The sequence below is a fragment of the Buteo buteo genome, chromosome 4, assembly GCF_964188355.1.
Source record: "Buteo buteo chromosome 4, bButBut1.hap1.1, whole genome shotgun sequence".
NCBI classification, from domain to species: Eukaryota; Metazoa; Chordata; class Aves; order Accipitriformes; family Accipitridae; genus Buteo; species Buteo buteo.
The window spans coordinates 40,145,009-40,162,796 of record NC_134174.1 but is presented as its reverse complement, the minus strand read 5'-3'; the positions used below and the strand labels follow the sequence as shown (position 1 = coordinate 40,162,796).

The following is a 17,788-nucleotide window of genomic DNA, read 5'->3' as shown; positions in this document are numbered from 1 at the left end:
CATCCTCTAGTGACTTTACTCGCAGAAAGCTAAATATACATGGGTTTTACTCAAAAGTAATCAGACTGAACTACAGCACGCTTTATGAAGTCTGAAATCCGTTTAAAAATGAATACTGAAATATTTATAATTAGCACTTTATTCAGCTTTTACTTGTAGAGGAGATGTTTATAATAAAAGCAAACTCAGTGATATTTCTATTAATATTTTATGATTCCAAGCATTTTCATAACACTCTGGTTTGAAAGGTTTGGCCCTCTAGAGATCAAAGCAGTGTTATTAGATCCTTCTGAGGTTTCACATAGTTGAAATACAGCCTTTTCCTCTAAGGTACTAAACTCATGAATTTGATTTCTGTTTTTCACAGGAGTTTTAAGTGATACTTTTAACTTGCAGTATAGTTCTCTTGATCACCACCCTCATTTCAAGTCAATTACTGTGCAAGAAATCCAGGTGTCAGAACTTTTCACATTCCTACTGTTTGCTCTCTCTGCTTATAACATACAGTCACAGAAGCGGCATGGAATTCACCTTTCTGCAGTTGCACACAGTTACAAGGCACACTATGGACATTGCAGCAGTGATGACCTCTTCAGAAAACTAGTCTAGACATGTGTAATTTTCTTTAAATATTAATAGGAAGTTGGCAGTTATGTTAGAGAACAAATAGAGTAACACTTGTTTTCCCCACTTGAAGGCTAAAGATTCAAATCACTGAGTGGAACAGAAAGTAGAACAAGTTCATTGCTGTTGCTGGTTTAGCGCTTTTGACTTGTTCTTCCCTTAAAATAAGTACATGCCCGGCAGAAGATGTGTTCACACCTTTGCAAAATGGAAAGTGTTCTGCTGCTTCAGTTGTGCTAAAGCAACTGATAGTTGATCTTTGTATCTAACTGGGCAGCTCTCACATCTAGATAATAAAACCCCTCCCCACATAAAGAGCTATAAGCCCTGTTTGTATAAGATACTGGAAAGTTATTATTACGTATCTGGTTTTATCTGATAAACTTAACGAGGATAATTTAGTGGAACTGCTGATCTAAAATGTCAAAAATTATTATGTAAAGAGGTAGCTAATATTCCACCTTTAACATTTCCAATACATGTTTTTGATTAGTACTATTGATTGCATTTTTTCACCCAATCTGACCATATTAATCTCTATCAGGAAATTAATTTCCACCAGGCAAACTAGTGATTGAGCACTGCCACTTGATTACACAAAGATAAGTCTGCAACCACAGTATTCCCAAAACCACTAACACAACTACATTACGTAGAAGTTCTTTTGTACTGTCTGCTCTAGCTTCTTTCTGTTTCAATAATAATGAAGATCCAAGCTTATACTGAATAGGACCCTGCCTTTGGGGATGGAGAAAGAAAAGGGAAGAATTGATTCTCACTTAAATACAGTACAATGAATGGCCTAGAGCTCTTACAGAAAATTTGTCCTGGATGATTGGTCTTTCTTAAAACCACAATCATTTTTTTTGATGTAGGAATAGTTTTTCTCTTCCCTCCTCCTCCTCCCCCCAACATGGAATGTGGAAGAAACTAAACAAAGTGTGATGATTATTTGACATGATAAACACCAGTGCCCTGCTACCTGCTTCAGGGACAGCAGCAAACCCAAGCCTTCCAATATGTGTTTCCAGCCAGGTCTTTGCAATTGATACTTACTGCTGAGATCCATATGCCAACATTTGTCAGTATTTTCTTGCCTACAAGAACATCTGGGGTAGAACCTGATGCTGTTGCCAAGAGTTTCAAGTAACCCTAGAAAAAAAAATCTTAAAGCAGGCCACCCAGCATAAAATTAAACACCAAATTCACCTGTTTGGACATCAGTCAAGGGTCTAATTTCCTTGATGTACTTCCATAAATACTCAGACACACAAGCCTATAAGCAAGTGTCAGCCTGAGGCATGTTTATGCTTGCTTTACAAATATTTAGCAGCAAGGTTTTTACTCAGTAAGCAGCACACTGAGTAGTTCACCCATGGGGAACTTGTTCTGTTGCAGGCACTAAGGTTCTCACCTGCCTGAAGTCATCCAACTCCAGAAATCATTTAACAATCACTGGATTTACACAGAAACAGTTCTTTCCAAAAGCATGTAAATATACATTGGGGGAAATGAAGGAACTGCAGATTTTCTGTTGGAACTCAAGATGAGAAAAGGCAAACAGTCTTTGCCCACATTTGTTTGCTTCTGAGTCTTTTGCTCTCAGGTGCTTTTTGATTGACATGAAGTGCTGTAGTTACTAATCAGAATATCCTGATAGAAACAAGAAAACATATAACTCAATTCACTGATATGAAACAAGCCTTTCACACTTTGATCCATTCTGCCTTTTGGTGGCTGCACTTACAAATTTACTAGGCTCCCAAAGAATTTTTTAAAACTTGTTTTTCTGTTCCCAGGGGTTAACCAACAGTACTAGATTTGTGACCTTTCCAAGCAGAGAGAAAAAATTATTACATGCTAGTCAATTATTCTGAAGTTTGGAGGAGGACAAATTATATAAATAGGTGCAAGTTCAGATACCAGAACACCTTTTTGCCCCATGCAAAACATCTTCAGAGGAACCACAACTGAGAACCAAGTAACAGACTGGTGGGCCACCATCTCCTACTAGCATCTCCCTCGGGGATGTTCTCCTGTTACAGTGACCCCTATAAGCTTTGGAAGGCTGTCTTAAAGCTCTACACTACTTCTGTAGACTGCAAATAAGCCCTTTTTTGCATAACAGTATTGCTACCTTTAGCATTTGGCCTCATCATACATTGGGAAAGTATAGCTTCCCCCCCACCTGCTTGTGATGGGGGATAAATACATCTGGGTTTTTGTAAGGTTTTTCCTACTGTTAGTTCTCTAAAATCAAGACATTCATTAATAACTTGGAGAAAAAAATGCAAGATTAGCAGAGAAAAATAACTGATTTTTTAGCATAGGTTTATTACAGCTAGAATCAAAGAATACATTCAACACAGCAATGCCTGCAGCAGGCAGGACAAACACTCTTACACAGTTTCAGCTGGTAGGGAAAGATTGGGGTAGATTCCTTGCAGGGCAGACACCACAAGGCAGCTGTCTCAGCTGCACCCTGCCCATCTACTTCACTGAAAGAGCAGCCCATGTCAAAGAGTAAATCACCCTGTCTGCCTATATGTGTCTTTGCTTTTTCCTAACAATCAAAAAAGTTAAGGCTTCAAATCAAGCAGTCCAACAATATTTTCTGACTTTTCTATATTGCAGCAGGCTGTAAACTGGCAGAGAAGTACATCAGCTAAATGCACTATAATGCAAGTCTTTTGTTTCCTGTTTACATAGTCCTCTGCAACAGTTGTGTACCATGATCTTGAAGCTATTACGATTCATAAATGATCTGTGCTACGGGGAGCAGTGAAGCAATTCACAATTTAAGACACATTTTTACAAGGCCTACTTTAGATTGCATTAAACATATGCAGCTAACAAAGCATACCAGCTTCACTTCCAGAATTATGTAACAAGGTTATGATTTTGTTTTCTGTGGAGAGTATAAGGATAGAATTGTGATTTTTCTACGAAATTATTCTGTCCACTGTGCTAAGATGACCCCTTCTTTAGTGTCCAAAAAGGTCTTTCATCAACTGCAGTTCAGAAAAAAACTTTAATTTGTGTAGCCTTCAGGCAAATCTTAAATGAAACACTGGAAATGGAAGGTACAACCAGAAATCAACTTCTCTAATAGGCCTTTTTTTTGCCTCTCCCAAATGCCTTCATTATTGCATACTTATCTAAAGAATTAATTTATTGCATTCAATGTATTGCCTTCAGCTCCAATCTTTGCAGAGTCCTTTGCTCTTCTATTCAATTGTTAAATTTAAGGCATAGATCTAGAGCACCCTTCACTGCAAAATATTTTGTGGTTTAGAGACCAAATTTGGTATGCTCACACATTCACTGATGAGGATTTTTGTTGAGATGTAGAACTTGTAAAGCCCCAGTGACAGCATGTATTTATTCTGAAAGAAACACCACTGCTTTTGTATTTCTAGAGCTGTGTTTTTGTTGGCCACTATTTTGATTCATTGATACCCTCCCATAATCAAACCTTAGAAGTTTAGAAAATTGCAGGGATAGTGGCTGTTTGGAAAGATTATTTAACCACACACAGCCTGTGTGCATCGAACACTGTCAATGTGAGGAACACCTCATTAACTGAGCAGTCTCAGATCTTTTACAGCTGTGCCAAATGAAACACAGGCTGGCTGACATAGGCAAGCAACATTTTCTAAATTGAGTCACTGAGTCATGGCCTCCAGCCTCTGTACCTGCTGATTGCACAGCACCACAGTTTAGCAGACTCACTTATCAGTGCAGCTATTTCTATTTGGGATGGATTCCACTGTCATGAATGGACCTTATTTATGATGTATCTTACTGAAAATTCGTACTATAGCAATACTAATATATTACGTGACCCTCTTGTCATATAGGCATAGTTGTGAAGAGTTGCTGATGTATTCTTTCCCCAAAAGACCAAAGCAAGCTGCATATGCACCCCAGGGCTCTGCAGCACTCACTCACTTACAAGCTAAGAATCCAAAGCCTTAAAACACAAGAACACAAGTGCAGGGAAAGCACAGAATAGTTGGATGAAGGACAAGTTAATAGTTTGAGGACATTATATAAAACTTACTATCAGTTATTAGCCATCAACAACTTTTCTAGCTAAAGCCAATGTAGTCAACAGCTCCAATAGGCAAACAAGGTCCTTGGCAAATGAACTGCTGCTCTTTACAGCCTTGAGATACACAGCCTTGACTCCTTGAAGCTGTCTCCACACTATCACAGACCTTCCCATCACTTCCCAATCACTTCTGCAATATCACCATTATTTTCTGACTGCAGAGCACTTCAGCTCCTCAGAGGGGCCAAGGCAGACAGAAACCCAGTAATGCCTCCCAGTGAGCGCTTCCCCCCACAGACACACATAGGGCTGGTTTGCCTGACCTTTATTTTGCCACCAGTGATACGGCTGCCAGGACAGTGATCCCTTATCCAAGCATAGTGAAACATTATGTCTTCTTCACCAAGGGATGAAGCAGAGAGGTGCCCTCACCTCAAGCTATAGTGTTGACTTTCTCAGCAAAGAACAGAGCCTTCCTTCATCCTCAGCATTCAGGGAGTCTTAGGACCTCTATTTCTCATGCAACATGATGTATAGTCCATCTGAAGATCACTGGAAGTTTGTTTTGTGGAAGTTTAACTGGTGGCTTTCCCTCACAGCCAGAATTTAAGGGAAGGGGCAATGCTCTGCTCTCATCCTCAGCAGATCAGGCTGCTGGGGGAGCAGTGGATGCTCTCACTGGATTTTTTCCCTTAGCCAGGTGCTGGTGAGGAATCAATAGAGCAGAAAACAGGGACAGGGGATTTCCTATGCAAACTATGTCTGAATAACTTCTTGTCCAACCAGGGGAATTGCAACAAACTGAAAGAGGGCAATGAGGAAGAGAATGAAGTAACAAACAGCAAGAATTGAAACAAAAGCTGGAAAGGTAGCAGCAGCAAGAGATTAACAGAAAATGCCTGACAGAGAAAAAGGCAGGAGCAAGAGACCACAAAGCAAGTTAGAAATTAAGATATTTAAAGGAAGTCATTGACAGACAAAGAAAATTGAATTAGAGGACGAGAGGCCCACCTCTGATATTCCCAGTGCAGCAATGGAACAGCACAAGGCAGCTCCCTGAGCACAAACATCTCTTCTCCCACAGCTGCCTCCCCTGGCTGCGAACAGCCTCACACTTGCCCTCATCCACCAACCAGGGGTACAGAGAAGAATAAAATCAAGAGTGCCATGAGAAAGGTCAGAATATCACATAGCCTAACTAGCTCCAGAACACAACCTGCGTCAGTCAGAGCCGCAGGTCTGAGCAGATTAAAAACAAGCAAAACCAAGCAGCTATTTTGCAGCTCAGGTGAAAGCAGAGCACAGCCAGGGGAGCAAACCTGGTGGGCAGCATTCCAGCACCAGCAACTGTCCTGCCGCAGGTATGTGGCTTAGCTGGCAGGGAGGCAGCAGCCATGAGCATGCTCCAGGCTCTGAGCTAGTGGAGCTTCACCCATGTCCTCCATACTTTTCCCCAGTTCAGAAGACTTGACGTTAATCTAACTGTAAAAGTTGACACAACCTTGTGAGAGCTGAGGTTTCTGGAAAGGTCTTGGCACTGCTGCAAGGCAGACACTGACCCTGGCTGAGCAGGCACAACTGAGGCTGGAGAGAGAACATGTTTTCCACTGTCAAAGTCTGTGTCTCTCTCTCAAAAAAGGCTGAACTCGTACTTCAATAGCAAGAGGAGAAGGTAAGCATACAAGAAAGGTTGGCACCAGAGAGCCAAGGTTTGGCTGAGCAGCAGAGTCCAGTTCATTTAGCAGCCAAGACAAACTCCATCTAGAGTCTGCCTAACAGATAGCTAGCCTTCATTAAGGAATATCATTACCTAAATCCTTCAGGACTTGTTACCAGGCATCTACTGCTTCTCCTCACAGGCCACAGCAAAAAGCTGAGGGCAACCTGATAAGCCAGGTACAAAATTGTTGGCAACTCGTTAGCATCCCATATAAACTCAAATTTTTCTACTCTCTCTAAATAAGTGTATTCTATCAACCCTGCTTCAGTCTTCTCCTTCACATAAGGGTCAGGATTTAGTGACAGAAAACCAGTACACTGCCCACTCTGAAAAGCAATGGACAAACCTCAGATGTCCTCTGGTGAAATCTAGGCAAATTCCCATGCCAAAGGCAGCACTGCAGTCAGGAAACCTCCTTACTACCAGGCACAGAGGCAAGATGTTGCAGGGGGAAACACTGGCCCTAGCCACCACCTTTTATTCATCCTCCTTAGGGCTTCGGCTTCATTACGGCTTTCAGGTGTGTAGGTCCTGTGCTGAAGGAATTGCACTGAGCTTCAGTTAACTAGGACACACCTGTTAACAGTCCTGGTTCCTTGACTCAAAACTAACGTGATTTAACTCCTTCCTAGCTGGTTTTCTCTTTCTTTTTCTATTTTGCAAAACTAAAGACTTGAGACTTACTAGCTCTTGCTTCTGCTCTGCACATACACCCCACTGCCTGGCTGCTAAACCTCTATGCATCTTAAGCTCATACTTGTTTGATTAAACCATTTCAAATAGAAATCAGTTTTCAACAGATATAACAGTTTCATTAAAATATCTCTCTAGTCATTTTCAAAGCACATAATTCTTTACTGAGCGTCCATTAAAGCTCTCTGACAAGCAAAAAGTTTCTAAATCCTACTTTATAGGGAAAAAAAGGAGATAAAATACACATTCTGACAGCAGATAACTTACAGTTCTCCCTTCTTTTATTCTCAGTGTTAGCTTTGATACATGTCAGTGTAATAATAATTTTTTGTAATGATGCTCTCTAAGCAGGATGGGAGGGCCTTAAAAATCCAAATTTTAAAGAGAAGCTGGCAAAGGCTTACCCAAGAGTCAGGAATGGTGTTTCATGGTGGACATAGTATCTTACACCAGCATCGGTGACTGCAACCGAGTCAAAAGGGAAAGTCAGGCTGATGCTCCATGGAGGTTCTCGAGGTGACAAAGAGAGAGAGAGAGCAGGAGCTGTCCTGGGGCCTGCAGCTGGGGAAAATGGGTTTGTTCTTCAGGATGAGAAAATAATAGGCCAAAGAGGCTGACAGCCTTATGCTGGCTAAAACAAACACATCTATACAGTCCCAATGCCTATTTACAAGAAAGTAATGCAGTGTATTTTTTGCTTTACAGCCTCAGACTCTTGACATGGAGGAAATCATAGTGGAAACAATCCTGGCCCCATGGGAAATACTGCTGGTCATTTTTGCTGCAGTGCTGATAATGAGTTTTCTCATGTTTCTGCCCCCCGCTGCGGTGGTGATCTGGAGAATGAAGCGTGTGCCGCAGATCTCTTTGCATGGCTCAGTGTGAGCCAGCCCTAGTCCAAGCTGTAACACCACTGATCTCTTTAAAGGATGGTTCAGAATGACAACATCTCTCAGGATCACTCTTACTGCCTAGGATCCATCCAAAAGCGAAGGGCTTCCCAGTCTATTGCTGCTAAGTTCCTGTGAAAAGAGAGTGTATAATTTTGTCTTCATGTGCTAAAGTTCTCAGCACTTTGCCTTCCATTTTTTGGCTATGTTGTAATTACTGTTGTTGGCTTAGTTCCTAGACTGACTTCTTGCATAATAATGGATGGAAAACAAGACTGAAAGAGAAGCAAGCATAATACAGCATTGGGTTCCCTCAACTAATATCAGGAAAGCCTCCCTTTCTATAGTTATGCTGTAAATATTACCAAAGCCTTTAGCTGAGATGACAGACAGTTATGCAGGTGGACATATCAAAAGCGTGCTGTATACTCTGGGGAGGTAGTGGTTTAGTCTGGTTGTTCTGGGAAGCCTAAAAAAAACCAACAGAGAATAGTGCAATAAATAAACATCGTGCTTCTTTTGTCTGATCTGAAAACTTACTGGCCTAAAATGTTTTTTGTTTCTTTCCTTCTATATGAATTTTCCTCTCTGCAAATCCCGAGTGCCAGAACACAAAGCCTTCCCCATCCTGGGGTTAGAGCAGGAGCATGAGGGATGGCCCGATGCTCAGACATGCCCGGCCAGACAGCGACTTGAAGTTAATGCAAACATACAGCAACTATTTGCTTGAATTACATTATGCAAATTTACTTTGGGAAATAACGAGATTAAGTTACTTAAGTTTTTAACTGTGTCATATAGGCTTATTGGTTCAACTTCCCTTTCTCATATATAAATAGTAACTTGGATGGTGGGAATAGAACAAAATCGCTTTCTGCAAGTTTGTGGAAAAAAAAACCCAAAAAAAACAACAACCCAATCTCCAGCTTAATATCAAATTCATGCCACATCAAATTAAAGCTTTCCAGTCTAATTCTTCCACACTGGGGGATGCGCATTAGCAGGCTTTCTGATGCACAGATTTAACAGTTTCTCTTAGTTTACAAGAGCAATGGGTTTGATTTCCTCATGAAATCCAATACTGGGTTTCTTTTCTTTTGTTGGTTGGATTGGAAAGTCGCTAGAATAACTTAATATAATTCAAAGAAAAATGTTTTTTAGCACCAGTAGGAAAACGATACTGGAAAGTGCTCAGTGCTTCCAGTATTTTATTTGAGCATCAGCTGATAATGTATTGGCTGGAAGTGAAAGACTCAAGGACATTATAATTTTATTTGATAGAGATTATTTGTTTGCCAGAAATAAACAAACACACCAGTGACTGAAAAAACGTTGCTTTTCTTTAAGACTACAGCACTTACCTTTGTCTTCAGCACAATGACTTAAGTTACTGCCTCATAGTTTATAAGCAGCCAAAGCAGCCAACTCATCCCTTTGTTGGTATAATTGTCCGCTACACTCATAGTCATATGGCTGTCTGGTTCTGGGCCCAAAGCAACCAATGGTTTTTTTGCTTGTAATGACTGGATTCTGAGTCTGAAAGACAGTGTGTAATTTTATATATCTGAATCATTTAACTAATTAATGAGGTAAAGGTCAATTATACATCATGTACCTGTCTGTGTCTGAGAGATTCACAGGAATGGGGAAAAGGTAAAGAAGAGAAAGGAAACACAAACAGATGAGCTGGCTGTCTTCAGATCTGTAGCTTCAGTGTTTGCTCAACAGAAGAAAATTAAAACAAAACCCCAAGCACGGATTCCACTGAAAAACAAGCAAGCAGTAACTAAGCTTTTTGTTTAGATTTCACAATAATTCACATGCACGTCTGTTCTGTAGCTACAGCTCCACAAATAAACTGGATCACCAGTGCTAAGTTGTCTTTGGTCTTCACTTGCACCAAGTGCCAGGCTGACAACGGCCCGGGTTTTCTGCTCTTCACACGTCTTACTCTGTGCCTTTGGTTTTCCACCATACACACACACATGGAGGGGCATGCAGAGGGGTGTAAAAGAGGGAGAGCTCACAGAAAAATGGGGATTGGAGGAAGAACATTATATTTCATGAGAAGAATCAGTGACCAAAAAATCACTTTGATATTTGTTCTTGTTCAGAGCTGTTACAAATTCAGATGATTAGCTAAATTTTTGCTAACTCTGGCAACAGCCAAACCTGCCCCAGTTTAGACCAGGTTTAGAAATAGAATGGAGGGGAAAAAGTGGGGAGGAGGACTAGCCAGAAGCCGTGGAAATATTGGGCTAGGACCAGCAGCTTCCCCGACACTACTGTGCTGAGACCAGAGCATCTCAGCTGGTCAGCCCTGTGCTCAGCCCAAAGCCTGAGAGCTCTACCCTAAATATGGCCCATCTCAACTTCATTACCAACCAGACCTCATTTGCTTTGGTACTTTGCCTCCGAAGCTAAGCCATAGCTTGTGGTAACCCCAACCTCTGCCTAAGGGAGGCCCCGCAGGTGTGTGTGCCGCGTATGCCCAGGGAGTGCAAGGAAGCCCGAGCACAGAAGAGCTCTTGCAGCACTGGATCCCACAGGGTGGGCAGAGCTGTTAGAGCAAACCAAGGGTCAAAAGAACTTTCTTTCCATGGTTTTGCATCACAGGGACTGAACAGCGGAGACTGAAGCTGATCCCTGGCACACAAACTAGAGAGCTTCTCATGCAGGTCCCTCAATGCCCACCTCCTTCATCTTTTTGGCAGAGAAGACATGATGCAAATATCTGCTAGTTTAGGGCAATCCCAGTTCTCACATTTTGTACTGGACTGAGACGTTACATTTTTCCTGCCATTTTGCCTGGTTACAGCAAGCATACAGGGCACTTTTTGACTCCTAGAATTGCATTGAAGTATAACCTAAAGGCTATGTCTTTCTGTGGAATGTCCTGAAGGTGATAAATACAGGAGAAGCCTTTGAGTTGTCCCACCAACAAACCGCAGTGCTTCAAGTTTGTAGGTCATGCAAAACACAGCACCTTGAACAGCTGTATGTACAGCCTGATTTAACCCCCAGTCAAGCAGGCACACGAATAAAGAATTACACTCCTACAGCCAGTAACTGTTGTGACTTGCATTGCTTTAATGGTCATCAGAGCACAGCAGTGATTAATTTGCAACTGTAAAAGCAACTAAAAGTATGGCCCGTTCTCAGTAAAGATGACACCTGACAGAAGATGATTTCTAATAACAATTACTGTGTTTAACTATTGACTGCATCCATTAAGCAACTCTAATTCTTATTTAATTCCAGCTAGACAAATTTAAGCCATAAAAGTGATCTTTCTTTGAAACACCTCTGCCATGAGCTATGTGATTATGTTTAGCCTATATATTTGTACCCAAGAGCTGAAGTAAAATTATGACTATGATCTCTAGTCCATTAACTAAATAAAAGCTGTATGTTTACATGTCTTAGCAATGATTGCTCTACTTCTTTTGTCAAAATAGCCATGTCAAACTGCAGATGGCTGGTTGGTCTGTGGCACAAGCTTTTTGGTGCTAATAACCACAGAGGATACAATCAGCTTCCTTGTCACGGTTGGAGCTGTCGATGCCTTGCTCACCAAGCTCTTTGAGGAAGATGTTTAGCTGCTCTGTCTGAGTTTCAGTGAAGGCTAATGTGTGCAGACAGGTGGTGTTGGTGGGGAAATAGGCAGATTTAGCTCCACTGATGGCCATCTCAGAGGCTGAAAAGATCAAAAATGACAACAACAACAAAAAAGTAGCTGAATTACTTAGCTTAGATTTGTCCTGATATTTAAACAAGCACCAGCATTCCCATTTTCCAGACTAAAGACTTCAACTTGGAATAAAAGTGCCTAGGTGATTGCTTTTAGTAAGCCCTGGGAAAAAAACTGCTCTAGCAACAAGGGACTGCCAACAGTAAAATATTTTCCATTAATCATAGGAGTGATAGGTTCGTCCTTTTGTGTATCTATAAGCACATTTATTTTTAAATTAAGGCAATAACAACAGAGTCAGACAGCCTGCTTCAGGTCACAGATTGCTCCCTGGATGCAACCAGAGCAGTCTTAAAAACCCTTGGGCTGCCACATGAAAAAGGCAGCATTGCTGGTTGGGGGCCAACTGCTGGGTTTTATTGTATGTGCATATGGTGAATAGTGCAGGTGTTGGCCAATTTTGCTGTGGTTCTTCAAATACTGTTGCAAGATAAACAGCAGTTTTGTGTTCTGCTGCTGTCTGTCCAGTGGGACACACAGCCCTTCTGCAATGTAGGGTTTGTGTTAAGATGATACCTATTTACTGTTTTTAAAAAAAAGATGCATCTTCCCACAAGCATTGCAGACTTGACAGATTTGCTACCTGAAGCTGAAATAGCAATGCTCAGGCCTTCGTGATAGTTTTAAAGCTAACATGATTTCTTGTTCAGCAGTTTGCCAGTCCAGCACTAGCTCTCACAACATCACACATGCCAAGGTTGTCACACATGCAAAGAAAAGAGAAACTTTTTTTCCTCCTTTTTTTTAAACAAAACAGATGAAGCCTCCCATCTCTGGGACCAGATGCGCCCGAGAAATACTCACGGTTACAAAGAGCGAGTGCCTTTCCCCCAACAAGCTGCGTTGTCCAGGAAAACCCAGTGGTGTTGCCACATACTTCATACAGTCTACTTCTTCTGAGGAATTGAAAGTCATAGCCCTTGGGAAACAAAGGTGGGGAAAAAACAAACAAATGGTGTCTTAGGCTACATCTTGGTAACTGTAAGATGAAGAAACATTCAGCCAGTGAAGGTCAATACAAACACCACAACCTCTCCCTGCCCTAAGGGAGAAAAAAAAAAGTATAACGAGGAAAATTATGCATTACACAATAACACTTCTAAATTAATGAATCAATGCAGCAATATAGTAGCAGTAAACTATGAACATTACCTCATTGCACATGGGTTTGCAGTACTGAGTGTCGCCAATGGTGACACACACCAGCCCGCCATTTCTAGGGGCTCGCGGGAGTGGGCATGGAGGTAGCTGCTTGCAAACTTTTGAGTGGATTAAAAAGAAAAAAGCGAGTGAGAAAACAACCTGTCAGAGTGAAAGTGAGTATAAAAGTCTCCTCCCTTCCCAAGCAAACCATAGGCATACTCATTGACCTGGGTATGGGTGATAACTGCCCCCGCTAGCTGATTCTGTCAAAGTAAGCATTTTGGGTTTTTTAAAAGCTTTTTTCTTTTTCTTTGGCAGCACCCAATTTTTCCATCACTTGTCACTGTGACGGTGAACTCCCTGTCAGCCCCAGTTACACTTTAGAAGTGGCTCAAAGTGGCATTTGCAGTCACAGCACTGGCATTCAGTACCATTGTGGCCAAAACTATCCAAATATTTCTTGGAAAAATATGACAGACCTAACTGCTCCCAGGCACCAAAGAGGCCCTTGCTGGAGGGCAGAGCAGGCCCTGCTGCCTCTGCCATGCTGTGCTGCTGCTCAGCATCAGGGGCCGGGCTGTGGGGACGGTGGGACCCCACACGTTGGAGCCGCTGTGCCTCCCAATGTGCCCGCCAGCACAGTGGCCAAGCACCCTTGCTTTCTGGCTTGTTGCTGAGAGGTCTTTTATCTTATTTTTCCCACCCCTCAAGAAACACAGACGCCTAGCTCACTCTGACTGCAAGTAAAAAAAATTTTCTTTGTGCTTCTCCGCTGCCACTCTGTTCAACACCCAGCAAAGAGGAGCACCAGTTCAGGGAGGGACTCACACTTCTCTTGAACAGGGCGCAGGAGATCAAGTGTTCCTTGCAGTGTCCAGACAAGCAAATTGATTGAAGCTTTTTCACTCTTCCCAATCATGTCATGAAAGCATTTTGAATACTTCTACAGAGTTAGGGGAGAAAAAGGATAAGTTGAAGAGGAAAGGCCTTGGAATTAATTTATGAAAGTGGTCAAGTGTTTGTTTCTTTTTTTTTAATGCAGAACAAGAACCATTTTTAAAATTATATGGCTTTAAGTAACACTAATTTCCCCACAATGTTTTTGGAAGAAATCCAGTAACTTTTTTTGTAAACAGTGGCTAGATAGGGTTTTTCCACTATTTTGAGTTCAAGAGGGAGGACTAGTATCGGTTGGGGGGTTTTTCCTATATATTAAAAGATGCCTTTATAAACAACTGTATGTATCTTCTTTCTATACAAAATATTGGTTTGTTATTCTTATCTTCCGAATGCTGGCATCTCACAGACTTTCTGTGTGTGTGTGTGTGTGTGTAAAAATATGTATTTGTGAATGTGTGTAAACAAAGACGCTCCTATTTTTTCTAGCTATTGCTCTATACCCATATAAATAGCTTTCAGTCCATACGTGTGTGCCTGTGCACATATGTGGTAGTGCGGAGCTGTGGTAAACTCCACAACTAAAACACAAGTGTGTGCCATCATTGTCACAGACACCAGTTACTTTGAACTTACACAGATGCAAGAAAAAGAGCAAGTCCAATTTTCTGTAGTGGCTGCTGAAGCACTAGCCAGCAATGGTGAACTCTGCTTCTCGGGCTGAAGCTTACAGAAACATTGTTGGAAGTGATGGGCATTGGTCATACAAAGAAAACAATATAATTCAAATCCCTGGGGGAAAAAAACCTCAAACACGTGGGAGAACACCTCCTCAGCAAGTGCTGCCCTCAGCCTTTCCCCCCCCTCTGTGTGATAAGACCAATACTCCTGGCAGAAGCTCACTGTATGTACTGGTATGTGGACTCAACGCCAGCTATTAGTTCTGTGTTACTGTTTTACAGACAGATGGCTCGACCATGTGTGAAAAAAATTTTATAAGCTCTGCCCTGGTATTTCTTCACCATTTCTGCCATATTCAAGGGTCCCTGCCTGATGACTCCCTTATGATATGCCTAGCCCATAGAAGACAGGAGCACTAACTCATAAAACACAAGCTTTCAGTTGAGTGGCTTAATTTTTATTTAAAATATTTAGCACTTTATATTTGAAAGTGGTATTGAAAACAACATTATGCATATACGGCAAAAGACATAACTGTTTATGTTCAAGCCACTTTATATATCTGGAGCAAAGCAAAACTGGAAAATACACCTACAAGGACTTTTTTTTGACTAGCAGTAGCAGGGCCAAAGGCATGGCAGGTCAAATGACACTAATCTTTTTTTGCTCTACCATCTGGCTCCCCTCCCCACCATGTACTTTTGTTCGGAGCCAGGCATTGCCAAAGCAATACGCGGTTGTGCTGGCCCAGGCACGCGCGGCAGGACCCCGCTCCTCCCACCACCACAGAAGGTGTGCCGAAAGCAGGTCCTGGCTTGGCCGATGCAGCCAACCTCTTACCTCAAGACTTTCATTCACATCATCTATGGTTGCACTTTCACATTCACTTGCACTGGCAAAAGCTCCAGTTTCAGTAAAATCTAAAAGAGAGACAGAAGCAGGTACGTAGCTGGTTAATAAGCCCTCCTGACACATGAACAAATCCCCAGTACCACATAACAGTACTTTTTTATGGGAATTGTGCCACTGTTCTGCAGTCCTAGTGCTACCTTGTATATCTGAGGCGATTGGGGCTCAAATGTGAATAAACTGCACAAATATTGATTTATTCTAAACAGTTAGCAATCTGATCGCCTGTTTGTGGCCACCTGGTGCTGGGTTCCCAAGTGGGATGTTTCATTTCTCTAAAACAGCCGCTATTTAAATAATTGTTAGTCATATTCAAGAATGGCAATATCTTACCTGCAAGAAGCACTGCTAAACTTATAAAAAACAGTGTTTTCCAGAGTGGGTGGGAGCTGAACAGCATTTTTTCTGCAGGAGCCGAGGGACTAGTTACTTGTTGCTGGTGGAGCCTAAGAGCTGAAGCACCGGAGTCAGGCACAAAGCTGCATGTCTGTGGGTTGCTGGTTGTTTGCCATGTGCCTCGCTCGGAGACAGTGCTGTGATAAGGTGTTAGGGAGATGCATATTGCCCAACTTTCTGGGAAGCCAGCAGAGAGTTTGCCAGCACGGTTCAGGGAGGGCAAGGGGAGATTTCTCAGTACCATACTGAGGCAGTCTGGCTTCCCTGCTGCTGCCAACCCCACCGGGAAATTCAGATTAACTGGTTTACTGTAAACATGTTTAGTATATGCACACTCTTGTGTGCTCTTACTCTCTCCCCACTCCCCCATCTGTCTGTGTTTGGCTGTCTGTCTGTCTCTCTCTCTCACACACACACATACATATGGAAGTGTTCAAGTTCAGGTTGGATGGGGCTTTGAGCAACCTGGTCTAGTGGAAGGTGTCCCTGCCCACGGCAGGGGGGGGTTCGAACTAGATGATCTTTAAGGTCCTTTAGAATCCAAACCATTCTATGACTCTATATACACATTCATATAGAAGACATAAGTATGCCTTACCTACAGGGCTCAACCCTGTATCTCATGCTCCAACAGAAAGCTCAGAACATCAAATGATGGCTAAACTGATTTGGACCAAGGGGAGGTCCTCCATATCCTGTAGCATCCAGAGGTTAGCTACTTGGTAAAGAGAGCAAGTTATGGTTTCCAATTTCCAGCTTCTGGGTTATTAAATACAGATTAAACAAAGCAGCAACAGCAACAGAAAAGGGGGGGGGGGACGTCCCAAGAACATGAACCTACTTTCTGTAAGTATCTTAAATTGCTAACTGCATACCTGCTCTCTGTGTGTATATTCTATCAGCAACTGCATGGTATTTCTATTTGTAGTTTTTTGTCTGGAGCCATGACCCTCATCTGCTTATATCCATTTATGGGAAAAGCTGAATAACTAGCAAAATTGCCACAAATATTCAAGAATTTCTACCCTGTACATTTACTAGCAGATGAATCCGATTATCCAGATAATGCTCAGGTGCTAGGGGTGTGACAGACTGACCCCATCTGTAAACTGCGGGTTTCAGTGTCGCGGCCTTTCACCCAACAGCCTGTCACCCCCCCCCCCCCACTGCCAAGCCTCCACGCTGACCTCGCCTGCCCACCAAACCAGCCAGACACGCATGCACTCCCTCTCCCACAAGTGCTGTAATGGTTGTTATTGTCACTGCCAGAGCAGAGCTGTTCATTTTGTCTGCAGATGTTTGGTTTTGTTGAGACAAGTACATTCTGCTTTCATGTTACGTTATGCAACATACTTATTTATACAGCAATTTTTCAGGATACTTTTTGATTTATTTTTCATTTGCTTGCTTCTGCTAGTTGTAGTATAACACAGTATGACCAGAAGATCCTGAAGAAGTGAAGCCAATGACAAGGCCTCCATTGCATTAACAAAGATGTGCCTTCTTATGCCATCTCAAGGATGTCTCGATAAACAGGTATGTATGTGACGCTTCCACAAAACAGTTCTGTGGCAGCATGAATGGCGACTTCCTTACTATTAGTAAAATGCCTTTGTATACATTACCAATGGGTAAAAGATCATTAGCATAACAAGTCTTTAATAACGAAGGCCAAGGTTTATATTTCTAGGCAGGCCAATAGGACCTGGCTCCAAACAGTTTATGTTTTTAAGGCTGACACACCCAACAGCCTTCTTCCTTGCAACATGAGCAATATGCAGCTGGGAAAATAGTCCCTGGGAAATTTTTGCCAATACATTCTTTAAGATGGACCTGCACTTTAAGCTATTTTCCTGTCAAAATGTATCAAGGTGTCCAACGAGGGACATATTGATTAGCCCTCGGGACATCAGGAGCTACACATAAACCTACTACTTGTTCGTCTCAACTTCCACAGTATATATAGCACATTAGCGTAATTAATGAAGTAGAGCAACTTCTGGCTTGAACAGATAAAAGTTGTGTTTATG

The 17,788-nt window shown here is 42.1% G+C and overlaps 1 protein-coding gene across 1 annotated transcript; it reads right to left on the bottom strand.

Annotated features, from left to right (window-relative positions):
* Positions 1-11,047: 11,047 nt before the first annotated feature.
* LOC142030633 (uncharacterized) lies at positions 11,048-15,888 on the bottom strand. Its single transcript, XM_075026903.1, has 6 exons — positions 15,696-15,888; positions 15,294-15,373; positions 13,704-13,818; positions 12,885-12,991; positions 12,537-12,651; positions 11,048-11,678 (listed from the first exon to the last, which is right to left on the bottom strand). Exons 1-6 carry the CDS (start codon positions 15,760-15,762, stop codon positions 11,491-11,493), a joined length of 672 nt encoding a protein of 223 aa, XP_074883004.1. The 5' UTR covers positions 15,763-15,888; the 3' UTR covers positions 11,048-11,490.
* Between the last annotated feature and the right edge of the window lie 1,900 nt (positions 15,889-17,788).